This window comes from Numida meleagris, chromosome 6, assembly GCF_002078875.1.
Source record: "Numida meleagris isolate 19003 breed g44 Domestic line chromosome 6, NumMel1.0, whole genome shotgun sequence".
NCBI classification, from domain to species: Eukaryota; Metazoa; Chordata; class Aves; order Galliformes; family Numididae; genus Numida; species Numida meleagris.
This window is the reverse complement of record NC_034414.1, coordinates 52,976,778-52,997,666: the sequence shown is the minus strand read 5'-3', so window position 1 is coordinate 52,997,666 and position 20,889 is coordinate 52,976,778. Positions and strand designations below refer to the sequence as shown.

Below are 20,889 nucleotides of genomic sequence, written 5' to 3'. Positions count from 1 at the left end.
CATATGGGCTCTGCTGTCACCCTGATACATATATCAAGTATTACTTGACAAGAATCTAGGGCCCGAAAAATGGATCATGCTGTTTCTGTTTAAGAAGAAAACATAGCTGAAGCTCGTAAGATTGCACGTGTCTGGTTCCCTCCAGAGAGGTGCACTGTAGGGTGCTACAACACAGAGATAACAGGGCTTTGACCCCACACCTTCATAAACAGACTATAATACCCTTGAACACACAGGCATAAATGCAAAAGCTCCGACTGAAGACAAATGCAACCATAAATCTCGGGTTTATGGACTGAATCAAACCCAAAGGATTAAGCTACTGATTTGATAATTAACCTGGGATTCAGTGCTGCTGTGTATTGTGTTAGGCAAATGCACTGTTTAGTATTTAAATGAGTTTTCATGTTATTTTTCACACCTGGGAGTCAAGTGAAACATTAAGAAACAGCTTTTGCCCACAGAGGAAAAAAATGCATGAAGGGAAACAAGAAAACCATTTACTGAGATTTTACTAGCAATCATTTCAGGTATATAAATATAGCAGCTTGCCAAGCCTTTGGCCACTGGAGCAATGTTTGTGCAATAGTTCAGCTTTATGTTAAATTTTGTAGAATAGCTCTTAGGAGGCTTGAGGAGAAAAATGGTTTGGTATTTAATTCTTTGACCTGAGACTTGAGAGGCTTTTATTCAATGTGCTTCTGTACATACAGATCAATGAATTTCTCTCTCCGCCTCTGCTCCTCATAGCAACAGTTTATAGTCTCTTCAGGGGACAAAATTCAGGCCCTTGTTTGCTGTTAAGGATGATACAACATGAGTTTGGTGGGATCTCTTAGTGCTACTACTATCATTCAGAAATATTAAAATTATATACATTAAAAAAAAACAAAAACAAGTAGATGCTAGAAAGTACACAAAAGGATGTTTTGGTTTTTTTGCTCTTCAAGGTGGTTGCTCATGTGTTCCTTACATGTGAACTGAGTGGGCTGGGAGGTTCACTCTGCCTTATTACGGTTATCAGTGCTACCTTCCTGCAAATGGAGGACATTGCTACTACCTTGTAAACCAAGTCCAGCATTTGTGAGCAATGCGTCTTATCTGAAGAAAGAAGATGACAAGTTGGGATTGAAACTCCTCCAGGACTTTGGTATCTTGCTTCATGCTGGTGTAGTAGAGACTCACAGCCAGGATCAGCACCACACAAAAGAAGAGCCCCAGGAGCACAGGCAATCCAGGTGATGACCTGTCATGCACTGGAAGCAGGTGAGGAGGAAAAAGAAAGCAGTATTATTTCAGTGTTATTTCGAACACTTCCCAGATTTGATGCTCTACTGATGCCTTTGTCCCACTTTACTGGGAACAGCAGGGTACATGGGGCTCTGGCTGTGAGTCCTTCTGTAGGCATTAGTTAAGTGATAGTGTGTCACACTCTTGATGCAGGCTGGTGAGTATAAAAGATCTCATCTCGTGGTGCATTTAGAGAGTTTAATTATATACAATAAGAAAAGGATTACCATAGCTAATGCACAATCTCAAATTTCCTTCCAGCAATTATTTTTTATGCCTTTAAGCTAAATGTTAGGTTAAATACTAGGAGAATATTAAGCTATCTCACCTAATTATTTAATGCTCACAAATGTTTCATAAAAAGAGAAGATCTAGATTTCTGTCCTTTTCTCTTGTTGCTTGGCCTGTTTTGCGTCCATGCTAATTACAGTAAGAGCGGGGAAGAGGCTCTGTTAGGCAAGAGACACGTTTAGGAAGCTCTGGCAGGCTTAACCTCTCTGTAAGTGCTAGGTGTGCTAATTATACTGGAACATCCTCAGCGTTTGCTCTTAAATAGGACACTGTAAACATTTTTCTTTCCTGTTAAAATATAATTCAGAGATGTTTAAAGTGCTGTAGGTCAGGCATAGTACATGCATGGAAATTAATGGGCTACATTTAGCTTGTGTACATTCATACAGCTCTTTAGAGGTGCCTCAGCTCTTATATGTGTGTATCCAGTTTGATTCAAATCTGGCAGCTCTGTTTGACTGTGTGGTCATTGCACCATTAGTATTATTTTATAAAGCACTTTGATTATTAAACATGCAGTATAAAACCAAATTCATGCCTGAATAGAAACCCAGAGTGTGCAGCTGTTTTCCTGCCATATGCATGTAATCAATAAGAAGATAAAAATGTGTGGATTATTGTGGCTAAAGGATCAGCATTAGCTATAACATATTTAAATTAGCTTCTACTACCAGCCCTGGAATACACAGCAGTCCATTAAATTGTCATTCAGATGTACAGAGAGGAAGGTAAAAGTCATAAAAACCAAGCAAGAAACACATAATAATGTATTAAAAAGTGTATTGGGAAAAGGTAAAATGTTAATAGGCAGTCATTTTATAGCTTCTAGAAACCAAATCAATGTCCCATAATAGATCTGAGTGAATTATTTGCAGCAAATAATTTATTCATTTGAATTTAGCTTCTCTTTGTTTGCAAATTATCCATGAACAGTCTTCAGTTCTTATAAATTTCATTATTTGGTATTATTCTATGGATGGCTTATATGAAGGTGTTTAGCCAGGAAGACGGTGATGAGTAGTGTCCCCTAGGGATCCATTTTGGTGCTGAGGCGCTGGAACAGATTGCCTGGAGAAGTTGTGGTTGCCCTATCGATGGAGTGTTCAAGGCCGGGTTGGATGGGGTCCTGGGCAAAATTATCTACTGCTTGATTTAATGGTTGGCAACCCTGCCCAGGACAGGAGTTTGGAACTAGATGATCTTTAAGGTCCCTTCCAACTCAAGTCATTCTATGATTTTTATGAAGTTACTCCCACCTTCCTGCTTTTGCAGCATTTTGTAATTTGGAAGGTGATGTTTTCCTTGTATAATCTCCCAGACCACATGATACAGCTCTTGACTGAGTGTGGAGCACACAGGGCTTCCAATCCACAGGGCCTGTCTTATGCATATATTTTGTAAGAGTGAAACTTTTCCGTAATCCTCAATAGCTTTTGACATCAGCCCTTTTCTGTTAAATGATCAAAATGATTTTCATTCTTGTGAAAGTTACTTTCCAAGTCAAATTTTAGGGTTACTTAAAATGCAAACTTGGCTTTTCGTTATATCCTCTCAGTACAGGAATACGCTTAGTTCAGGGATACAGAAAAATAATGGAAGAGCAGTTTCAAGAAGAGTGATGAGCTATGCTCGCATAACTTTATCACACTGCTACAAAAGTGTGCTTGAGTGCAAATCTGCTTTGTTATAAGTTACAAATAGAAAATCGGTGCTTAAATTTGTTGTGTTGTTGGTTGGAACAGCGCATTCAGCCCTAGCCACGTGCCCATGCACATAAGATAAAAGGAAATTGTCTGTGAGAAAAGCACTGGACCAGCATACAGGAGATCTTGTTTTACGCCCTGTATTGGCTGTGTGTTTCTGCTGCTGCCTGAGGGCTGTTTGGTCTTTTCAAGCTCCTTCCTCCCAGTAGAATCTTGTTCCTAGCCCAGTAACTCCCACAGCAAATGCTGCTGTTGGCATGAGCATACAAGCCCTCCTTCTGGGCAACTGCAACAGCTGGAGGATGTGGTAACATTTGCTTCCTTTTGGCTTCCCGATACTATGGCTCTGTGTGTTTGTATACATACAAATATGTATGTACTCTTTTCCCTCTTACTGCACTGCATACAGAGGTCTGGATATTGGCCAAGGCTTCTAGAAATGATCAACATCTTAGTAACAGTTAGGTACACACGTTTCCTTGGGGTCACTGAGGCTGGTAGGCCTCAAACATCCTTGCAAACAGAAAGAAAAAACATTATTTTTATTATTTCTACACTGTTGCCAGTGTATAAATGAATTGTCTCTTCCCCACATAAGAAACTCAGCAGGGAGATCTACTGTTTTGCTTAGGGTGCTTTCCTTCCATATCTTTGTGAAAAACCTGTACCTGTTTCATTGCCATAAAATATATTAATTATATTTAAATTAAAAATAGCTTCAGGGATTTCATTTTTGTTTCCACTATTTGTCTTACTAGATGTCTTGTTTAAAATACTGCACCAGACCTCATCAACACCTTGTGCTTTATATGCTGAGAAAGAAAAAGCAACAGCTGCTGACAGTATGAAATACTTCATATGTGGAGGGTCTGTTTACAGAGTGCATTCCCACAGCTGCAAAGCAAACTCAGGTTAGTGCCATGGATGGCTCAAAGTTATAATGTGGAAATTTGACTTACCCACTACGTAGTCACAGCAGGAAATAACTGGAAAACAGAAAGAAAATGTTCTTAGATATCTGGAAACGTGGCATTTCTTTGCTGCAGATGTAGACACAGTGGGTGGTGTGTCTGCAATTGCCTTTTGCTTTACAACCACTGGGCAGCAACTTCTGGCTGAATACACTTGTGCTGCATGAGCATTACCTGCTCCATGCAGACTGCAGAAGCACTTCAGGAAAGGGAGGAAAAAACTGATTTACCAGGTAGAGATTTCTGCTGTTACAGGGAGTTCAGGAGTCAGATCACACACACACACACACACACACACACACACACACCCACACACCCACACACACACCCACACACACCCACCACCACCTAGACTCTTTCTACTCTTCATCATTTATAGAAGGGAAATGAGATAGAGCAGAAGGCTGAGAGAAGAATGAAGTTTAGAAAACAAACCCCACTGTAAGATACAACCTTCATCCAACATCCTGGAACTGCCTCTGCTTGGCAGCTGGGACCCAGATACAGTCCCAGCATGAAAAGTCCCAGGTATGGAGAAACTTCAGTGGTGCTGGCAACTTTCATCTTACCAGCCTTTATATGAATAATGTTGTATGGGCAAACAGCAAACCATCTAAACTACAGGCTATTTGTAACACAGAATTTCAGTTATGAGTTGGGACTTTTCTCCTGTCTCCATGAAAAAGAGTTGAGTCTTTCTCCTTGCAGCTCAAGCACAGCTGTGCTTATGTCAGGGACGGCGGGGGACGATCCTTCAGCTCAAGTTGGATTGACTGTAGGGTGCTAAGTGTTGATCTTTGGGCATGGGCTCTGGCAGGGAGCTGAAGGGGTTTTATACCCCATCAAAATCCTGCTCATGAGCAGCTGAATGTGCTTTGAAGGATTTAAGGCTGATTCATGAGTTCAGTTTGGAAAGTCCAGACTGCATGTCAACAGCCTTATCAAGAAACAGCTTTCATTTCTGCACTAGGAGGCACCAGATGCAGCATACTTCTAAGCCAACAAGAGGACTGTATACAAACACAGCAAATGGATGCCAGGCCTTGTTTGGACTGCTACTCAGCTTCTAAAAACAGGTGGTTGATAGAAATTTGTCACCTGTGTTTCTGCTGGCTGATATATCAAAACATTACAATTTTAGCTCCTTAGTAATAAACACAATTTTTCTTAGCTGGGTATGTTTGTGAAAGCCAGACTAAAGCAACGGTTCTTATTTGGTTGTGAGTTGTATATAGCTTGTGCATAAGTATAAACTGGATCCTTGTGCTAGATCTCAGCTTAAGGTCACTCTCAATTGATCTACCTGCAATCTGTTATTTTTGTCTCATGAATGAAAGACCAGAGGCCAGCTAGGCTCTTCTGTCCTTCAGCATGCGAACTACTCAAACACATGGAAGGTGAGCTCCTTATGTGGTATTACATCCTAGTTACCCAGAATTACACAAGCATGTTTAAATTTGGTCTGAGATCCTTTCTGATGAATGAAAGCATTGTTCTGGGGTGATGCTCAGCCAAACCCATGATCTGCAATGCTCCCTGTGGGGGCTTGCTCATAAGTTCACCATGAGAAAGCCTGAGAATGACTTTCTCCTCCAAGGCAGGCAGGCAGATGGACCAGATGTGCTTCTGCGGAGTGCACTGCAGAAGATATCTGTCCCCTGCTCTGTGTGGAGCTTGAAATAACAGATAAAACTAGCAGAGGGGAAGGATGATGTGACAAACAGGATGAACATTAAGAACTAGACAGGTCATGGCGGAAGTCCTAATAATTTGAACATACCATGTTCAATGACTTCTTCTGGTTCACGAAATCGAACCCTCCTCTCTGCTTTCCGCTTTTCCCCCACAGCCTGGTCCACAGGTGGCCTTTTCCTCAGTATTGAAGGAGGACAGCTACTGTCATCTGTCTAAAGAGTTGATCAAAAAACAAACAAGGCTTTCAAGCTGGAGTAATGAATCTGAGTGAAACTTTGAGGTTTTGTGCCTATATTTTTACCATATCCCTCAAAGAACATGACACAAAACACATCTGATGTGACATTTACAGTCAGGTCCCTGTAATACTTACATCAGGGCAATACGGATATTCCTTCCTTGTCAAGGATCTTCAGTACTCTAAAGCTGTCTTCTCAGGAAAAAACTTGTTGAAATTAACAGACAGAAAAATCCTTTCTGAACACTTATCTATGCTACTGAAGTTATTGAAGGTGGCTGTTCAACAAACTAGGGCAGTAGAACAAAAATGTGATATGAAATATGATTTATGTCATTGGAAGCATCTTTGAAGTGCTCTTCTGAGCTAAGCAGCTCTGTTTTGGATGCAGTGTTGCCATTTCAACGACTGTGACTATTCAGCAGGCTTGTGTTTGGACACTATCCCATTGGGTATGAGAAGGTAATTGTTTGCATTTCGATATCACAATTGTGTTGCTGTTCTATTTTTTGCTTGGAAACCACACTCAGTCTTTGATAATGAAATCAGATTGCTGTGGATTCTGCCAAATGACAAAAAACAGAGCTGGAATAATAATAAAAAGTCCCTCTTCTGTGCCAGAATATTCTTAATGTTGAACTCCAAAATGAATCCAAAGCATCTCAGTTCAGATACATCCATTGTCCTCAAAGTGGAGCAGCAGATGGCGAATTTTCTACTTTTCAAACACAGAAGGGGGTGGCAGAGATTCTGCACGTTTTATTTTTAAGTTAAAGTTGTCTTCTCCATACCTCTTCTCTACACACCTTCATCTACACCTCTTAATTTCCCTTCATCTTTTGCTCAGTAAAGGATATTATTTTCTAGATATTTTGTTTGTTTCTGCTATGCACTGTCCCTGCTCCTCTTTATCTTAATTTGTCTTTTTCCTACTCAGTGAAAAACCTGTAGTTTTCTCAATGCATATACACCTTGGATATTCCCATGACTGAACACATGCTGATCACATTGGCCTTGGAAGAGATGCTACTATGGGATAGATCCAGAGAGGGATTTAGGGGTGACGTTGCTGGGCATATCAAGCCTACCAGAATGGCTTTCCAGTGAATACTCATGCTTCCTACATAATTCACAAGACAACTGTATGTTTAAAAATAGCATTCACAGCAGCTGGCCCTCTGAACAGGAAGGCATATCACACATACAGCAGGAACTGCCATGGAGTGAGGAACATCTTCAGCACTGATACTTTCTCTTGAGGGATTAATAAGCTAGATTTTGGCATGGCAAATCACCGGTGAGGATGTTTTCTCTGAATTTAGGATTATGCAAGCATCCATACCTTCTCTGTCTCATGTTCAAGGGCAGAATGTTGGAGGTCTGTGTTTTTTTGTCCAGCAGCTTAGAAGCTGGAAGACATGCACCATGTATAGGAGATCTGGACTCAGCTTCAAAGTCCAAGGTATTATGAACCCACATCTCCTATATGCATGTCTCAATCAGCAGACCTGTGGTACGCATAGTGGGGAATCTCAGTCTGTGCCACTGAAGCCATCTTGTTTGGCCTGGAATAATTAAATATTCATTGGGACAAAGAAAAAAAAGAATGAAAGAGTGACTTAGCAGCCTGGTGTTTGGGTGCTCCCTTGGGGTTGGGAGAGGTCTGCTCCAATCCTTGCTCCAATAAATACTTAATGTGAAATACTTAAATATTCATTGGAGCAGTCACTGGGAACAGGGTCTCTCGTCTATCAGGTGAGTGCCCTGATCACTCTGCTGTAGTCTTACACACACATACGCATACGCATGCACACATGCTTTCTGGCATAATGAATATTTAATTACTTTGTTGAAAAAGGAAACAGCTTCAGGGAGACAGCACAAGATGCCCAGCTCAGACCAGCAGTTGTCATAGCTCTTGCTGGGAGGTGTCCTCCTGTGGCACAGCCAAGGAAACCTTATATTTTAAGAGATTTGTAACCCCACAAGATGCTTTTTTCCATATGAGATTTGTCAAAAAGCTCACAGCGGTGTCACCTCAGAATAGAAAAAAGGGTAAACAGATATATAGCTGGGTAGCACCTAGCCAATGAAAACCTTAAAAAAGAAGTGGCATTTACAATATTTACTAGGCTTTAACAACCCGTGGAAATCAAAGCTATGCAGTGTCAGAAAGTATTATGCATTTCCGCCTCAGACAGCAACCCAGTGTCAGCATGCAATGACAAGGATTGGAAACCTACCAAGTGTTAGGCTGGAAAATATACGCCATTATAAACAACCGACCTGTGAAAAGCTCTGGGCATTGGGCACAAGGACTCTATTACCCATCAAGAGATTACTTACCGGGAGCTGCTCTGTGCTAGGATCAGAAGATGGGGCTGGGCATACTTGGGACATGTACTCTGGATGCTAACATGAAGCCTCCTGCATGAAGCTTCAGTTGGAAAGCAACTCACTCAAGGAAACAGGGAGGATTGGGGTGAAGCTCCTGGAGATCCCTCTGCAGCGAGGGCTGAGCAGGCAGTGCCACCAAGGGACGGGAGCTGTGACAGATGACAGAGGAGCGGAGAGAGGAGTTTCTGCCCTTCATGCCAGTGTTGGCTTGGGATGGATGACGTGGCTTGAAATGTACTCAGCAGCCAAAAATAGTATATAGAGATAATAGTGAATGTGCAGCTCGAAAGCTGGGCTTCTCTGGCAATTGGAAAGGGATGAATGGAGCAAATCACAGATTAACACCTACATATCCATATGCATAAACGTAAATTCAAAGCTGTTCTTTTTGTGGAGATTACTCCATTTCCACGGTCATGTTGGTCTCCTTTCTAGAAGCCGTACTCAATCTAAAAAATCTTGCAAGTGGCATTTCTTTTAATCCTTCTCCTGTTCAAAAATATGTGGGCAAAAGACATCAGAAAGTAGATATCGATGTAGTGGGTTCACATATATCTCCCTCCAGTACAGTTATGGCCTCATTTCATATGTTTTACAAATTAGATTCATTATTATAGTAATAAAATGAGATTTTAACTTAAGACATTTCTACAGATATTATAATAGGATTATTGATAGTGAAGAGAGGTGATTTACCATTCAACAGGCTTCAACAGCCTGTTGTCAAATGCTGAAGGCTGGCCATCATTAAATATACAATTTCCAGCTAGAATTACCTGCCATGACTGCTGAAATATGGTGGTTTACTGTCTCTACAAGCACAAGCTTGAACTTTTTTTTTGTTGTTCTTTTCCTGGAGCTATTTTCTTGCTGTGAAATGTCTAAAGAACTACAGTTTTGTGTTACTTTCCAGGTTGGAGGGAATCTCCCATGGAATAACTCTGGCATTTCTCCTTTCACAAGGGGAACTTTTGCTGCAGAGTGGGAGGAAAGACCCAAGTGTTTTAATCTGTTACACCAGCGGCGTGCTCAGACCAGGGCATTGTTTTACACCTACCCTGTGGAACGAGGGTTGCAAGCGGCTTACATTGGCACTAGGTACCAGTCTCTGCATGAGACTACAGTGATTGAAGAGATGCTGTCCTCACACCTTGCCCTTTCCAGGAGCGGAAGCAGTGTCAGCATGGAGGTGGACACATTTTGCTGGCCCAGGGCACTTCACTGAATGCACCATATCTAAAAGCCAACTGGAGAGAATCACCTTACCTTCTCTTTCCTGTACATTGGGGTGTTGGAGGGCTTTTCCTCATGCTGTAACTGGCTCACAGCCACAGTGCTTGAAAAGCAATCTCAAAATCCCCTCTCTGGTGTGTCCTGCAAGTGTTTCACAGCAGTTATTTTGCGGTATGTAAGGAGCTTTCAGAGGGGAAAACTCTTTCTTCAAAACTTTGCTGAGAGTAGATCCTAGACAGAAAGGTAACAAAACCTTCCAAACCATGATACCTCGCTTATCTCCAAGGTTCCTCCCTGCTCCCACTGTTGTAATCACTTGCTACTAATTAATAGAATTTATGTGCATACTTTGGCCAGAAAAATGGGCGGAAGTGGGAAGAGAGAAGTCAAAGTCTAGCATTCATCTCACCTCGCTCACAAGTTCTCTACACAAATTGTCTCATTCATTTGTACTAGTGTTATCCATCAAGGCACATAAAAAGTTTTTGTAGCCTCTTCTGCAGACAGTGGAAATTAGCTAAGAAACTTTTATAGACCTGAATGACAAACCTTATTCCTGCCTTTTCTACCAAATCTGATTTTGTTGAAAATGAGGTTACATTTTTTAAAATAATTGATCTGATTTTTTTTTTTGAGATTCTCCTGAAAACCCCCCGAAGAAATGTTGTTCTTTTTTTTTCCTATTGTTTTCAAGCAATGGATATTTTAATTTTCTAATCCAGAAATCTCTTCTCAGTTCCAGACATTCCCCTTAAATGTAAATAATTTTTCTGCTCATTTAATTGAAACATAATAAGGCATCTTATAAATGTTTTCATAAAAGATTGCTATCTAAACATTAGGAATGATCATTTAATAGTACAGCTCTCACTTCTTTTTCCACAGTGTGTTAATTATATTGATAGTAATGGTTGTAAATGCTTGAATAATTTGTAGTTACCTGGGCACTCAAGTTCCAGTGGATTAAGATGTCGGGAGTTCAAATCTCATAATAGGTACAGATCCATTCCTACTAAGTGCTTTTGATTGCAGTTTAACAACCTAAAATTGGGTGTACATTAGGAATAAAACACTGTTTAATGCAAAAAGTGAAGAATTCCCTGAAAATAACTTTTCTAGTTTCTGAAATCAATGGCAATAAATAACAGTTACAATACTGGAGTAATTACTGCTTTAAGATGGAATAATTTCCTTTAGCTTTGAAGCTTTTATGTCATTTCATGCAACATATGTCAGAACCAAAGCTGGACAAAGAATTCATAAATGAATTACTTAGCTGATGAGTGTCACCTCTATTTCTTTCTGCTAATTGTTCACAAATAGATGGTGACTTTTGTGAACGTATTCATTATTCAGATTTATTCAGTGGATAATTGCTGGGAGTAATTCTTTGTCTGTAGACTGCCTGGAAGCATTTCTCTGTGACCATTTAATAGTAAAAAACTATCCAGGCTTTTAATGTGAGACAAACTAAAAATATCTGTAAGTACTGATGGGTCCTTCAGCGTGACCAACACACTGCAGTCTTAATCAGTAAATCACCTCTTCTGAGGACAAACTCCACTACTTTCTGTATTATGTAGGAGAGAAAGCAAAGACATGTCAAATATCTATGCAGTGCCAACTTTGAATGGCTTACATTGTACATGCAAATGAGTTTTTACAAGAAAAGGGTTGCTTAAGTGTTTGCTCAGCAGAAAAATAAAACAAGCCTGAACAAAACATGATTGACTTTCCAGTGAATAAATATGAACAGTCCACACAAAGGAACTAACTGCACAGCCAGTATTTTCACACAGTACTCCAATGGAAGATGTCTAGGAAATAAACATAACATGATAAAACAATTTTACGCTCAGAGGATAGCTGTGTAACCATATGAATTCTTTTTCCATTTCCTTCTGCAGGAATAAATATTTTAGACAAGCAAAGTACTTTGTAAATGATGCCTTTGTGGGGATTCGTATGGCCTGGTTCAATTATTTTGAAACCTAGCAATTTTCTCATATCATTGAATCTGGTTTTATTGCAAATAGGGTCATAGAAATAGTCACTCATTTTGATAATGGACTTAGTTTATCTTAACTATTAACACTTCCAGGAGGTTTATACACACAAGTATATATTCAATATTTATGGATATGCATGGTGCATATATATTAATAATGAAGTAACTTTATCTCCAACAATCTGAAAACAAAATCACGTAATACCATACAATGCGGGGTGCAGAAGTAACTGGAAGCAGCATATCAGGATAACAGAACAGAAAAGGAATAAATAAATTAGAAGGGAGACTTCCATATCTTCTTCAACTTCCAGAGTGTCAACTGAGCCTTTGTTCAATATTCCACCTTTCGTGGTTCGGTGTGCTCTTGATTAATAATTTAGAGACGCGCCTTTTGGCAGCAAGGTAAGTTTTGTGTTTGCCAAGAGTGATTTTCCATCAGTCAGGGGATACATCAGGAAATAAAAAGGCGAATTGCCCCACAGAGCATCATTAGCTGTGTTACTTCTTCCTTTTTCGGCCTCTGGAGAAACAGATTTACTGCTGAAAAGTATGGAACACCCATGAGGTGTCATACGGCACTTTTTCTATCCTCAGACCTTCCAGGAAAGAAAGCACTGCATAAATCCCAATCTCCAGACAAAAATTAGTCCTTGGGGCTGTGCATTTCCATGTGTGTTCAGCGGCAGAAGGGTCATGTTAATCCCTCTTCTGATGGTCACTCCAAAATGGGGCATTTTTGAGGAGTTTGAAGAATGAAGCATAATGGAGACACAACAATGAATGGGCAGATGGTCTTACAATGCTTGGTGTGTGTGTAGCCAGCTTCACTGAAAGCAATCAGTTTACATTTTCCTATAGTCCTATAGTATTGTAGTTTCCTATTTACTTCTGAAGGCAGAATCCTGGCTGTATTTCTAAGTGTAGCAAATACTTCTGGGTGATGATCATCTTCCTGGAGCTGTGGCATCTGTTCTAAACTCCCAGCGTGTGGGGACTCATACTGCTTTTGAACTGAGCTCTTCTCTAAGGCAAAGACACTAGCACCCAGAAAAATGCGTAGCGAGACTTTGCGTTGAGAAAAGGTCCCCACTGCAGGGCAGTGAGATTTCTGCTCTGTTGGGGGCTGGCTAAAAATGATTTAATTCTGTTGAAGAACCTGGTCTCAATTCATCCCTGGCATGAATCCATTGACTTGCAAAAGGCATGGATCTGTTTCCATTTTGAAAAATTGCCTCTGTTATTCATGTGTCTTTCCAGGTAGATGTTACAAACAGCCACAGTGCACTTGTGATGATATATAGTAAACAGAGTGGGAATTTCTGTGCTGCTGAAACAAACTTTCTAAATAATTACAGAACGATTCCGCATCCATTCCGTAATTAGACTCCTGAGATTACAGCCAAGCTATTATTTGTGATTCAACATGCATTTTGACTTTGGAAATATCCCATAAATCATTAGGTTTATTCCACTTGAGGTTTTCCCCTTCTTTCTGTTCATCCTGCCACTGGGATCTACAATGTAAAGCATGTATTGATTGAATAACAGTTACCAAGTAACCAAATGCTAATACCTGCTGTTGGCTCCCTGTTTCCACATCACTCAGTCCTGCTGATGGTGAACGTGGGAGACAGAGAGCTGAAGTGGGTGAGGTCATTCTGAGTCAGCTTTTAACTGAATGTTATCATATTTTAGCAGCAGAAAGGAGTGGAATTGAGTTCTCCTTGCAGCATCCAGGCTGCCACTAGCCAGGAGATGGGTGAGGAGGATGAACCCACAGCCAGCAGGTAGATGCCTGAGCTGGCGTAAAATAAAAACGGAGGCAAAAGGCATGAAAAGCAAAACCCTCAGAAGCAGAAAAAGCAGAATTATCTTCAGGAGCTTTATTTAAGCCGTAATTCCTTTGTGCTCTCCGTTGTGTTGATAGGGGCATTCTGTAATGATTCCTCATTTCCCCAGTTGAGTTTTGGCCAGAGGAGAAATCAGGATAGGATAACAGCAGTATATAGCCTAAAATGAGGATTAGCAGCCTTATCTAAATCCCAGTGATATCAAAAGGCTTCTGCTGACTACTGCAGGCCATGGTCTGTCCTGAATGGATTTTAGAAACCTGGAAGCTGTTAATGCCAGACTAGTCTTGAGAAGGGCAGCGAGTGGCACTTATGGCAGTGGGGAGGGAGAAGCCAGGGGAGTTGCATAGCATCTAGATGCAGGCACTGCTGCATAAGGTGATTTGAAAGCCTTGATGTAAGTGCTCTTTAGCTCCATTTGTGGTGTCACCTTGGAGGGGGATTAGATTAGATTAGTGACATGAAAGGAGAACAGAAAAATGGAGAGAAGAAGAGACTGAAGCATGAGAAAAGCCCAAATGATTAAAATATTCACAAATCAGAAGGAGCTTGGACACTGATACCAAATGATGAAGAATACAAAAAGCAAGTATCATATCCTGCTGTTGTTGCCAGCTACTTTATGCTAACATTAAGTATATTAAAGTCTATTAAAGCTGATATTTGTTCTGGATTTAATTTCTTGTAATTAGTGCGTAAGGCTCTCTCCTCATCTCCATGCCCTGGAGGCTAGTGTTTTCAGAATAAAACAAGTACTTAGAACAAAGAGTAATTGGTACAATTTCCAAATCTGGGCAAATGCTTCTGAAACTTATATTCAATTGCATTTCAGTTTAAGCTGGGGCAAGGAAGCTAAGCAAGTGAAAATTTTTGTTCCAAGCAGTGCATCATTCAGCATGTTGGCAGCAGTGTCCAAGAAACCCGCTCATGTCAGGGGTGGCTGAGAACAGGACATATTTTTACTGGAGAGCATAGAACTGGATCCAGCCCTGATCCTTGACAGATTTGAATCTGATCTGTAAAATGGGATGCCTCTTCTAGTAGTCTTACCAGCCTGTTACTGGCTGCCTTGTAATAGGTACAGCCTTTTCTCTACTTTTTTCCTTCTCTCTGCTTCATTCTTAACAGAAATTTGGTCTAGGACCTGGAAATCTCTTGGCCTAAATTAGTATGTTTCTGAGAATCAGTTCTTTTTCAACAAATCTTTTTTTTTTTTTTTTAATTTTAATGTGGAGCACTTTCATCAGTGTATTTTTCATCATTTCTAATGTACAATGCCTTTCAATCAGTCTCCTCATTGAAAGAGTGAAAATAACAGTGCCTTTTCTGTTAAAGCTAGGCATATGCAAAAGCAAAGAATAAGCTCCACAGGATAGCTATGGAGTTTGTAAATTAATAGTGTCTGAAGGGAGAAGGATTGAAACCGAGCTCTTGTTCTGTCATGATTTTGGCTATGTGGCTATTCTCTGACTCAAGCAAATCATGTTCAGTGCCTTGTATTCTCTCTTTCATGCATTACACCTGCTGTAGCAAACATTTCTAGGTACAAATATTGAGGACTGGAATGCTCTTACACTCTCTATTCAGGGCTAGTATTTCTCCCTGTGTATTGGAGAGCTGGATAAAATGACATCCCTTTTGGATGACACTGAGCCAAAGGAATCATTCCAGCTCTGAAGTAAAGATGATGGAGAAGTGATATCCCTCTTTACCAGAAAAAGACCTCCTGCTTTTATGACTCCAACTCAGCAGCTCTCAGGCTGTAGGACTGAAACGTCTCTTCCTGACACTCCTGATTTTGGCAAACTCTGTCACTTGCTGCAGAGATATTTCTAGAGCTGAGGAATTGTGTTAGTTTCCACAATGGACATATTTGATGGTGCAAACCAAATGCTATTAGCATGGGATTCTATAAAACTTCTTTACATAGAAGTTTTCCTCTGTTTCAATGACATATTTGCCCAAAACCTTTATTTGTACAACTAAAAAGAGACCTGCTCCTTCCCCACTGCGTGAGATGCTGATGATTCCAATGAAGAGTTCTGCATGTGGAACCCAGGCAGGACTCAATCTCTGCTACTCACAACTATTAGACTGATAGAATAAGAAAAATGTATCTCTTAGGATTCTTTGGGGTCAAGCTGCCTTTCTAATTATTTCACTACAAAAGTACTTCAGCAAATGGAAATCTGTTAGCATTTACTCTTTGTTTAAGTGAAGTAATAAGAAACACAAAGGCTAGGGCAAGGAATTGTTGAGCCCCAAACACAGATATCTAGTTTATTGTCTGACTAGAGAAATAATTTCTATTTTCCTCTGGTTGAATTCACATTAATGTGAGGGGCACAATCTGACTGCGAGGTTGGCACTCTGCTCTCTTGAGCTATATAGCTTTACTGGCTTCTGCTGAACAGCCAAGTAATTTCATCTGTCACATTCCCACTGGCTTTTCTGCTGTCACTAGCTTATTACAACTGGTGAATTTCTAGCATTTTGGCACTCACGATGCACTGACACACAGCATAGTCTTCTGAATAATACACTCTGCTTGCCGTACATGAGTGAAGAAAGTATCTGTCTCCTTCACACTTCCTTCTCTTTAAATGAATTTTCCTCATATCCAGCAGCCTCTGCACAAAGACACCCAGTTCTCATTTCTAAATCCCAAAGCCTGCCCACACCTCATCTGCCCCTCTGGCCTGGACTCACTGGGGCTATGCTGAGTGACTTTACCTGGTACTTGTCATAGAATCATAGATTTCATTAAGGCTTGAAAAGATCACTAAGATTGCCCAGTCCAGCCTTAACCCATCTCCACCGTGCCCACTGACCATGTCCCTCAGTGTCACATCTCTATGTTTCTTGAACACCTCCAGGGACAGTGACTCCACTATCTCCCTGGGAAGCCTGTGCCAATGCATTACCACTCTTTCTGAGAAGAAATTCTTCCTATTATCCAACCTGAACCTCCCCTGGAACAGCTTAAGGCTATTACCTCTCATTTTCTTGTTACTTGGAATAAGAGGCCAATCCCAACCTCACCACAACCTCCTTTCAGGGCATTTTAGGGAGTGATAAGCTCTCCCCTGAGCATCCTCTTCTCCAGACTAAACAATCCCATGGTGGCAGCAAGTGCTGAAGACTTGGCTGCTACTGAAGAGTGGTGGGCGAACCAGGCGCTGGTTCAAATATGTGGTCATATGGAGAAAGACATGCTTTCTTGAAGCCTGCAAGTTTTTTCTCAGATGCAAAATGTTTCTCTCAGCTAAAGCACCTATAGAAAGCACTTCTGAGACAGCAAGAAGAGAGGATCTTTTCAAACTAACTCTTAGGAAGGAGGCTCCACTGTTATCTCAGAAAGGACACCTTCATCTCCTTTGTGTTCAAGCAGAAATCAAAGATTGCAAGACACAGAAACAGCACTGCTTCCTGTTTTTATAGAGACGTGCAACTTAAATAAGCAATATATGGAATGAAAGAGAAGGGGAATATGGTCAGGTAGCACTGGCGGTTTTTGTCATTGTAATTTGTCAGCCCAAAGCTGGATTTTGGGCAGCATGTAATAGAGGAGATGGGCTGGCCCTGGAGAGTAGAATCTACTGCGCTAAGCAGTCCCCAGTCCTTCAAACCACCTGCATCTAGGAAGGTTTCTCTGCACAAAGTCAGGGCTGGTGATGCCTTGGGGATTAGTTCCCCAAATCTGAGTTCTGTCCAACAGGCCATACAGTAGCATCTCTGGCCCTAGGAGTGTGTGCACCCAAAAGAAGCAACCAAATTTTTCTCTCCAAATAAGTAAAGCATCTGTTCCAGGGTTTATACATAAGATTTTATAATTTCAGATACCTGTCAAAAATATTTACTGCATAACAATCAGTTCATTCCCATTCAATCCAGGCACTTTATAGAAGCAGAATGGAGAGTAGTTCCTGGGTTTGTGGATAGTGCTTTGAAGGGCACATAGAGCTTTCCTGATCCATGCACTATGAGAAGCCCAGAACTCCTTCCTGTACAAAGGTGATGGCTGAGGATCTGAAATGTTGTCTGCATTGTTTTCAACACTAATGGCACAGTAGGCTCTAAAGGAGCAGCCTGTCATAGTACCTCTGTTCTGATTCCATTCAAAAAAGCCTGCTAATAAACTTTATTGCTGCTCCTGATAGTGCTTATTATTAATCATAAAAAAATATGCTTGTAGTCATTTGTCTTGCTTAAGACCAGAGCCCTACAAATGTACAGATACTGGTGAAGAAACTGTGCCTGCCCAAAAGAGCAATACATAAGAGTAACAACCTGGCCATCGGTTTCCATATAACGTAAGGGAAGCTGCAGAGTTTTGACAGAAGGAGGTGAAGCAGTTTTTATGACAGAGGCTCTCTCTACACTGGCCTATGCAGGCAAGAGCACAAAACCTTTTTCAGACGTACCTGTTGGTTGTGATGAAAAGCGTAGGCAGCATCTCATCCTGACACGTCTTGCTTGGGAGGCCTGCTCAGAAAAATCCTTCATCAGAGCAGCAGCTGTCGCCTTCCCTCGAGCAAATTCCTTTAAAGCTGTCAAAGATGCTGTAATCAGACTAGGTCATCAAAACCTGTCCTCCTGAGGACTGGAAATAAGATCCAGAGATGAGCATTCAGCTGCATGGGCAAGGTCTCAAACACTAAAGTTTCCACTGAAATTAAATCAAGGGACTGTAATTGCTGTGAAAGAAAAGCAAAGCAATCATTGGGAGAGCCTGAAAGCTTTCAAACTACCTCCTGAAATGATTCTGGCTGTAAAGCAGGGATCTATGTACCACTTAACAGAATCTGATAGTGGAGCAAAGCTTTTACCAGAAAGCCAATGTAGATATCTAACTACTGGAGCATTCCTCTGTGTGGCACTTGGAGCTAAAACAAATTTTAATCGAGATTTCAACACACAGTTGAGTAGTTTTATTACTAGGCTAAATTAAAAAAAAAGGTTAATAAAGTAATAAAAATGGAATCTTTGTCTTCCTGATTTCAAAACATGAATCGGTGGTCAATCTGTTTAATAATTTGTAAATAGAGTGGAATGAAGCCCAACAGCCATGCCGACCACTGAGGGAGGATTGCTGTGTGTTCACACTGTCTCCTGTACTCTCCTGTACTTGGCATTACACGAGGTAATGGCTCCCAGCTCTTTCCTATCACTCACAGTTGAAAAAAGAAAACTTCTCAACGCCAGGTGTGATTGTTTGAACTACAGGAAAAAAATAAAAAAGAAATTACAGGGGTGTTGGACTAGATGACCTTTAACGGTCCCTTCCAACTCAAACGATTCTATGATTTCTGAGACACTTGCTGTGCTCTAATTGCTATTTTCATCCAAGTCCTTCAGAGTCCCTGTGCTGCTTTTTCCATCAGCCAGAAGGGGAAACTGAGGTAGCAGGCTGCACAGTGGCTCACCTGACTCCACTCTACAAGGCAGCAACAAAGCTGGGGCTGTCTGAGTGCTCCCACCTCCCCAAGAAGCCCGTGCTCTCCAGGCTCTGAGATGTGCTGCTGGAGGCTTCTGCAGGCTCACAGCTGTCCAGAGACAGCACATCAAAAAAAATCAGAGCATAAAACCTGAGGGAAATGCTGCTATAAATTCCACAATACCCAAGAGCAACCCTGTGAGATCTTTGTAGTGAGGTAGAAGAGAGTATGGAGCAAGTAGCAGAGAGGAATAACGCAGTATGTATTAAGTCTTGTACTTGCCTGAGCCCTCTGGAAGAGCAATACCCACCAGCGGCACAGTGCGGAGTGAGCCGCAGGGATTCCTCAGCTGCTTGTCCTGGTGAAGGCTATTTAACAGCCCAGGCAACTGCCTGCAGCTCAGCTGAGAAACCACAGTGCCAAAAGCGCAGGAGACGGAGCCAGCACGGTAAACATGAGGCTCCTTGACTTTTTCCTAAGTGTCTAATTATATATACATTCAGCATTCCTGGGGCTCATTATAACCTCAAAGTTGCTTTTCCTTCCTCAAAGGATACGTCCCTGGGTCTATTAAGCAACCAAGAACAAAACAACAAGTGGCTCCCATGCCACAGGAGGATTCTTTATTCCTGTATCCATCCTGGCAGCCTCCAGTCTCCCCAGCACTATAATTAGAGCATTGCAATAGCACTGACCCTTGCCACAGTGCTCATCTGTCATGCACAGCAGCTCATAAAGCAAGAGTACAGAGGGGATTTGGGAATTTCTGAGTTTTGGCTATACACCCTGAGTCCACCAATCACACCTTACCCTGTGCTATGGGATGCCAGCTGTGCTGGAATAGAGCAGCTGGGTGAAATGGGGAACTGGAGGAAGGAAGCACTTAGATTTGAGATCCCATCAGCAAGGCTGCTTCTTGAATTAGTGTGCGAAACTCAGCTCTTCTGTCAACATTTTGTTCAGGCTTGATTTATACGAATGTGCAGGCAGGCTGGGGCTGACTGTACAGATCGATGATTTAGGGAGAGCTGAAGCCCAGGGATGAATTAAAGCAGCCTGGATTCCTTTCATCTGCGCCGTTTGCCTGGGCTGCCAGCTCTGGGAACCACACACTGTGGAGCCCTGGTTGCTGTCTGGACTCCTCACAGGGCTGGGATGAGAGAAAGGACCAGCTCCCTGGGAGCAAGGATTTGGGTTGGTGAGCTAAATCTGTCCAAAATCTACTTTGATTCTGAAATACCTCTTTATTTATCAGAATACAATTTACATTTTCTTTTACTTTTATGGGAAGTTTGCATTTTTTTATATGTCAGCAATATACAGAATAGCCATCTAAGTGGGTGAAGTGGAATTGTGATTTATTGGAAGAGAGTGTGTTGTCAGTAAATTCAAGAGACTAAATCTGCCATTGTCAGGACTTCTTTGCTTCCGTCATCAAGTCAGACATTATGTTCTGTCAAATGTCCCAAGGGTTACTTTTGCTCCAGGCACCAGGTAATAACTCTGCTCAGAAATTCACTGTATGCTGAAGTCTTCATCTTACAAAGCTTTCAACTCTTATTCAAACTGAGGACAAAACTGAATGAGAGAAAAAGTTGGATTTAAGCCTTGGTCATACCAGTTCTTTGGTATCACTGCTGTTTTGGTGCAGGCTGTGAGGTTCTCTGTCTGAACAGTGGCTCCTGGCATGATCCTATGGCTAGGCGTGTTGTTGCTCCATGTGGTTTTCATCTCTGGACACAGTACCAAAATGTGGTGAACATCAGCTGGCC

The 20,889-nt window shown here is 41.3% G+C and overlaps 1 protein-coding gene across 1 annotated transcript; it reads right to left on the bottom strand.

The window, feature by feature from the left end:
- On the bottom strand, positions 479-19,603 carry C6H14orf180 (chromosome 6 C14orf180 homolog). The gene is made up of 7 exons (XM_021402755.1): positions 19,428-19,603; positions 18,104-18,282; positions 10,759-10,859; positions 8,535-9,959; positions 6,036-6,162; positions 4,244-4,270; positions 479-1,256 (listed from the first exon to the last, which is right to left on the bottom strand). Exons 4-7 carry the CDS (start codon positions 8,586-8,588, stop codon positions 1,057-1,059), a joined length of 408 nt encoding a protein of 135 aa, XP_021258430.1. The 5' UTR covers positions 8,589-9,959; positions 10,759-10,859; positions 18,104-18,282; positions 19,428-19,603; the 3' UTR covers positions 479-1,056.

What these genes read in the sequence shown, in the direction of transcription:
- C6H14orf180 (XM_021402755.1), bottom strand. Translation starts at nt 8,588, where the DNA reads ATGTCCCAAGTATGCCCAGCCCCATCTTCTGATCCTAGCACAGAGCAG. An exon ending in CTAGCACAGAGCAGCTCCCG is followed by an intron (nt 6,163 to 8,534) that starts GTAAGTAATCTC and finishes TCAACTCTTTAG; the next exon opens with ACAGATGACAGTAGCTGTCC. An exon ending in AGAAGAAGTCATTGAACATG is followed by an intron (nt 4,271 to 6,035) that starts GTATGTTCAAAT and finishes TCTGTTTTCCAG; the next exon opens with TTATTTCCTGCTGTGACTAC.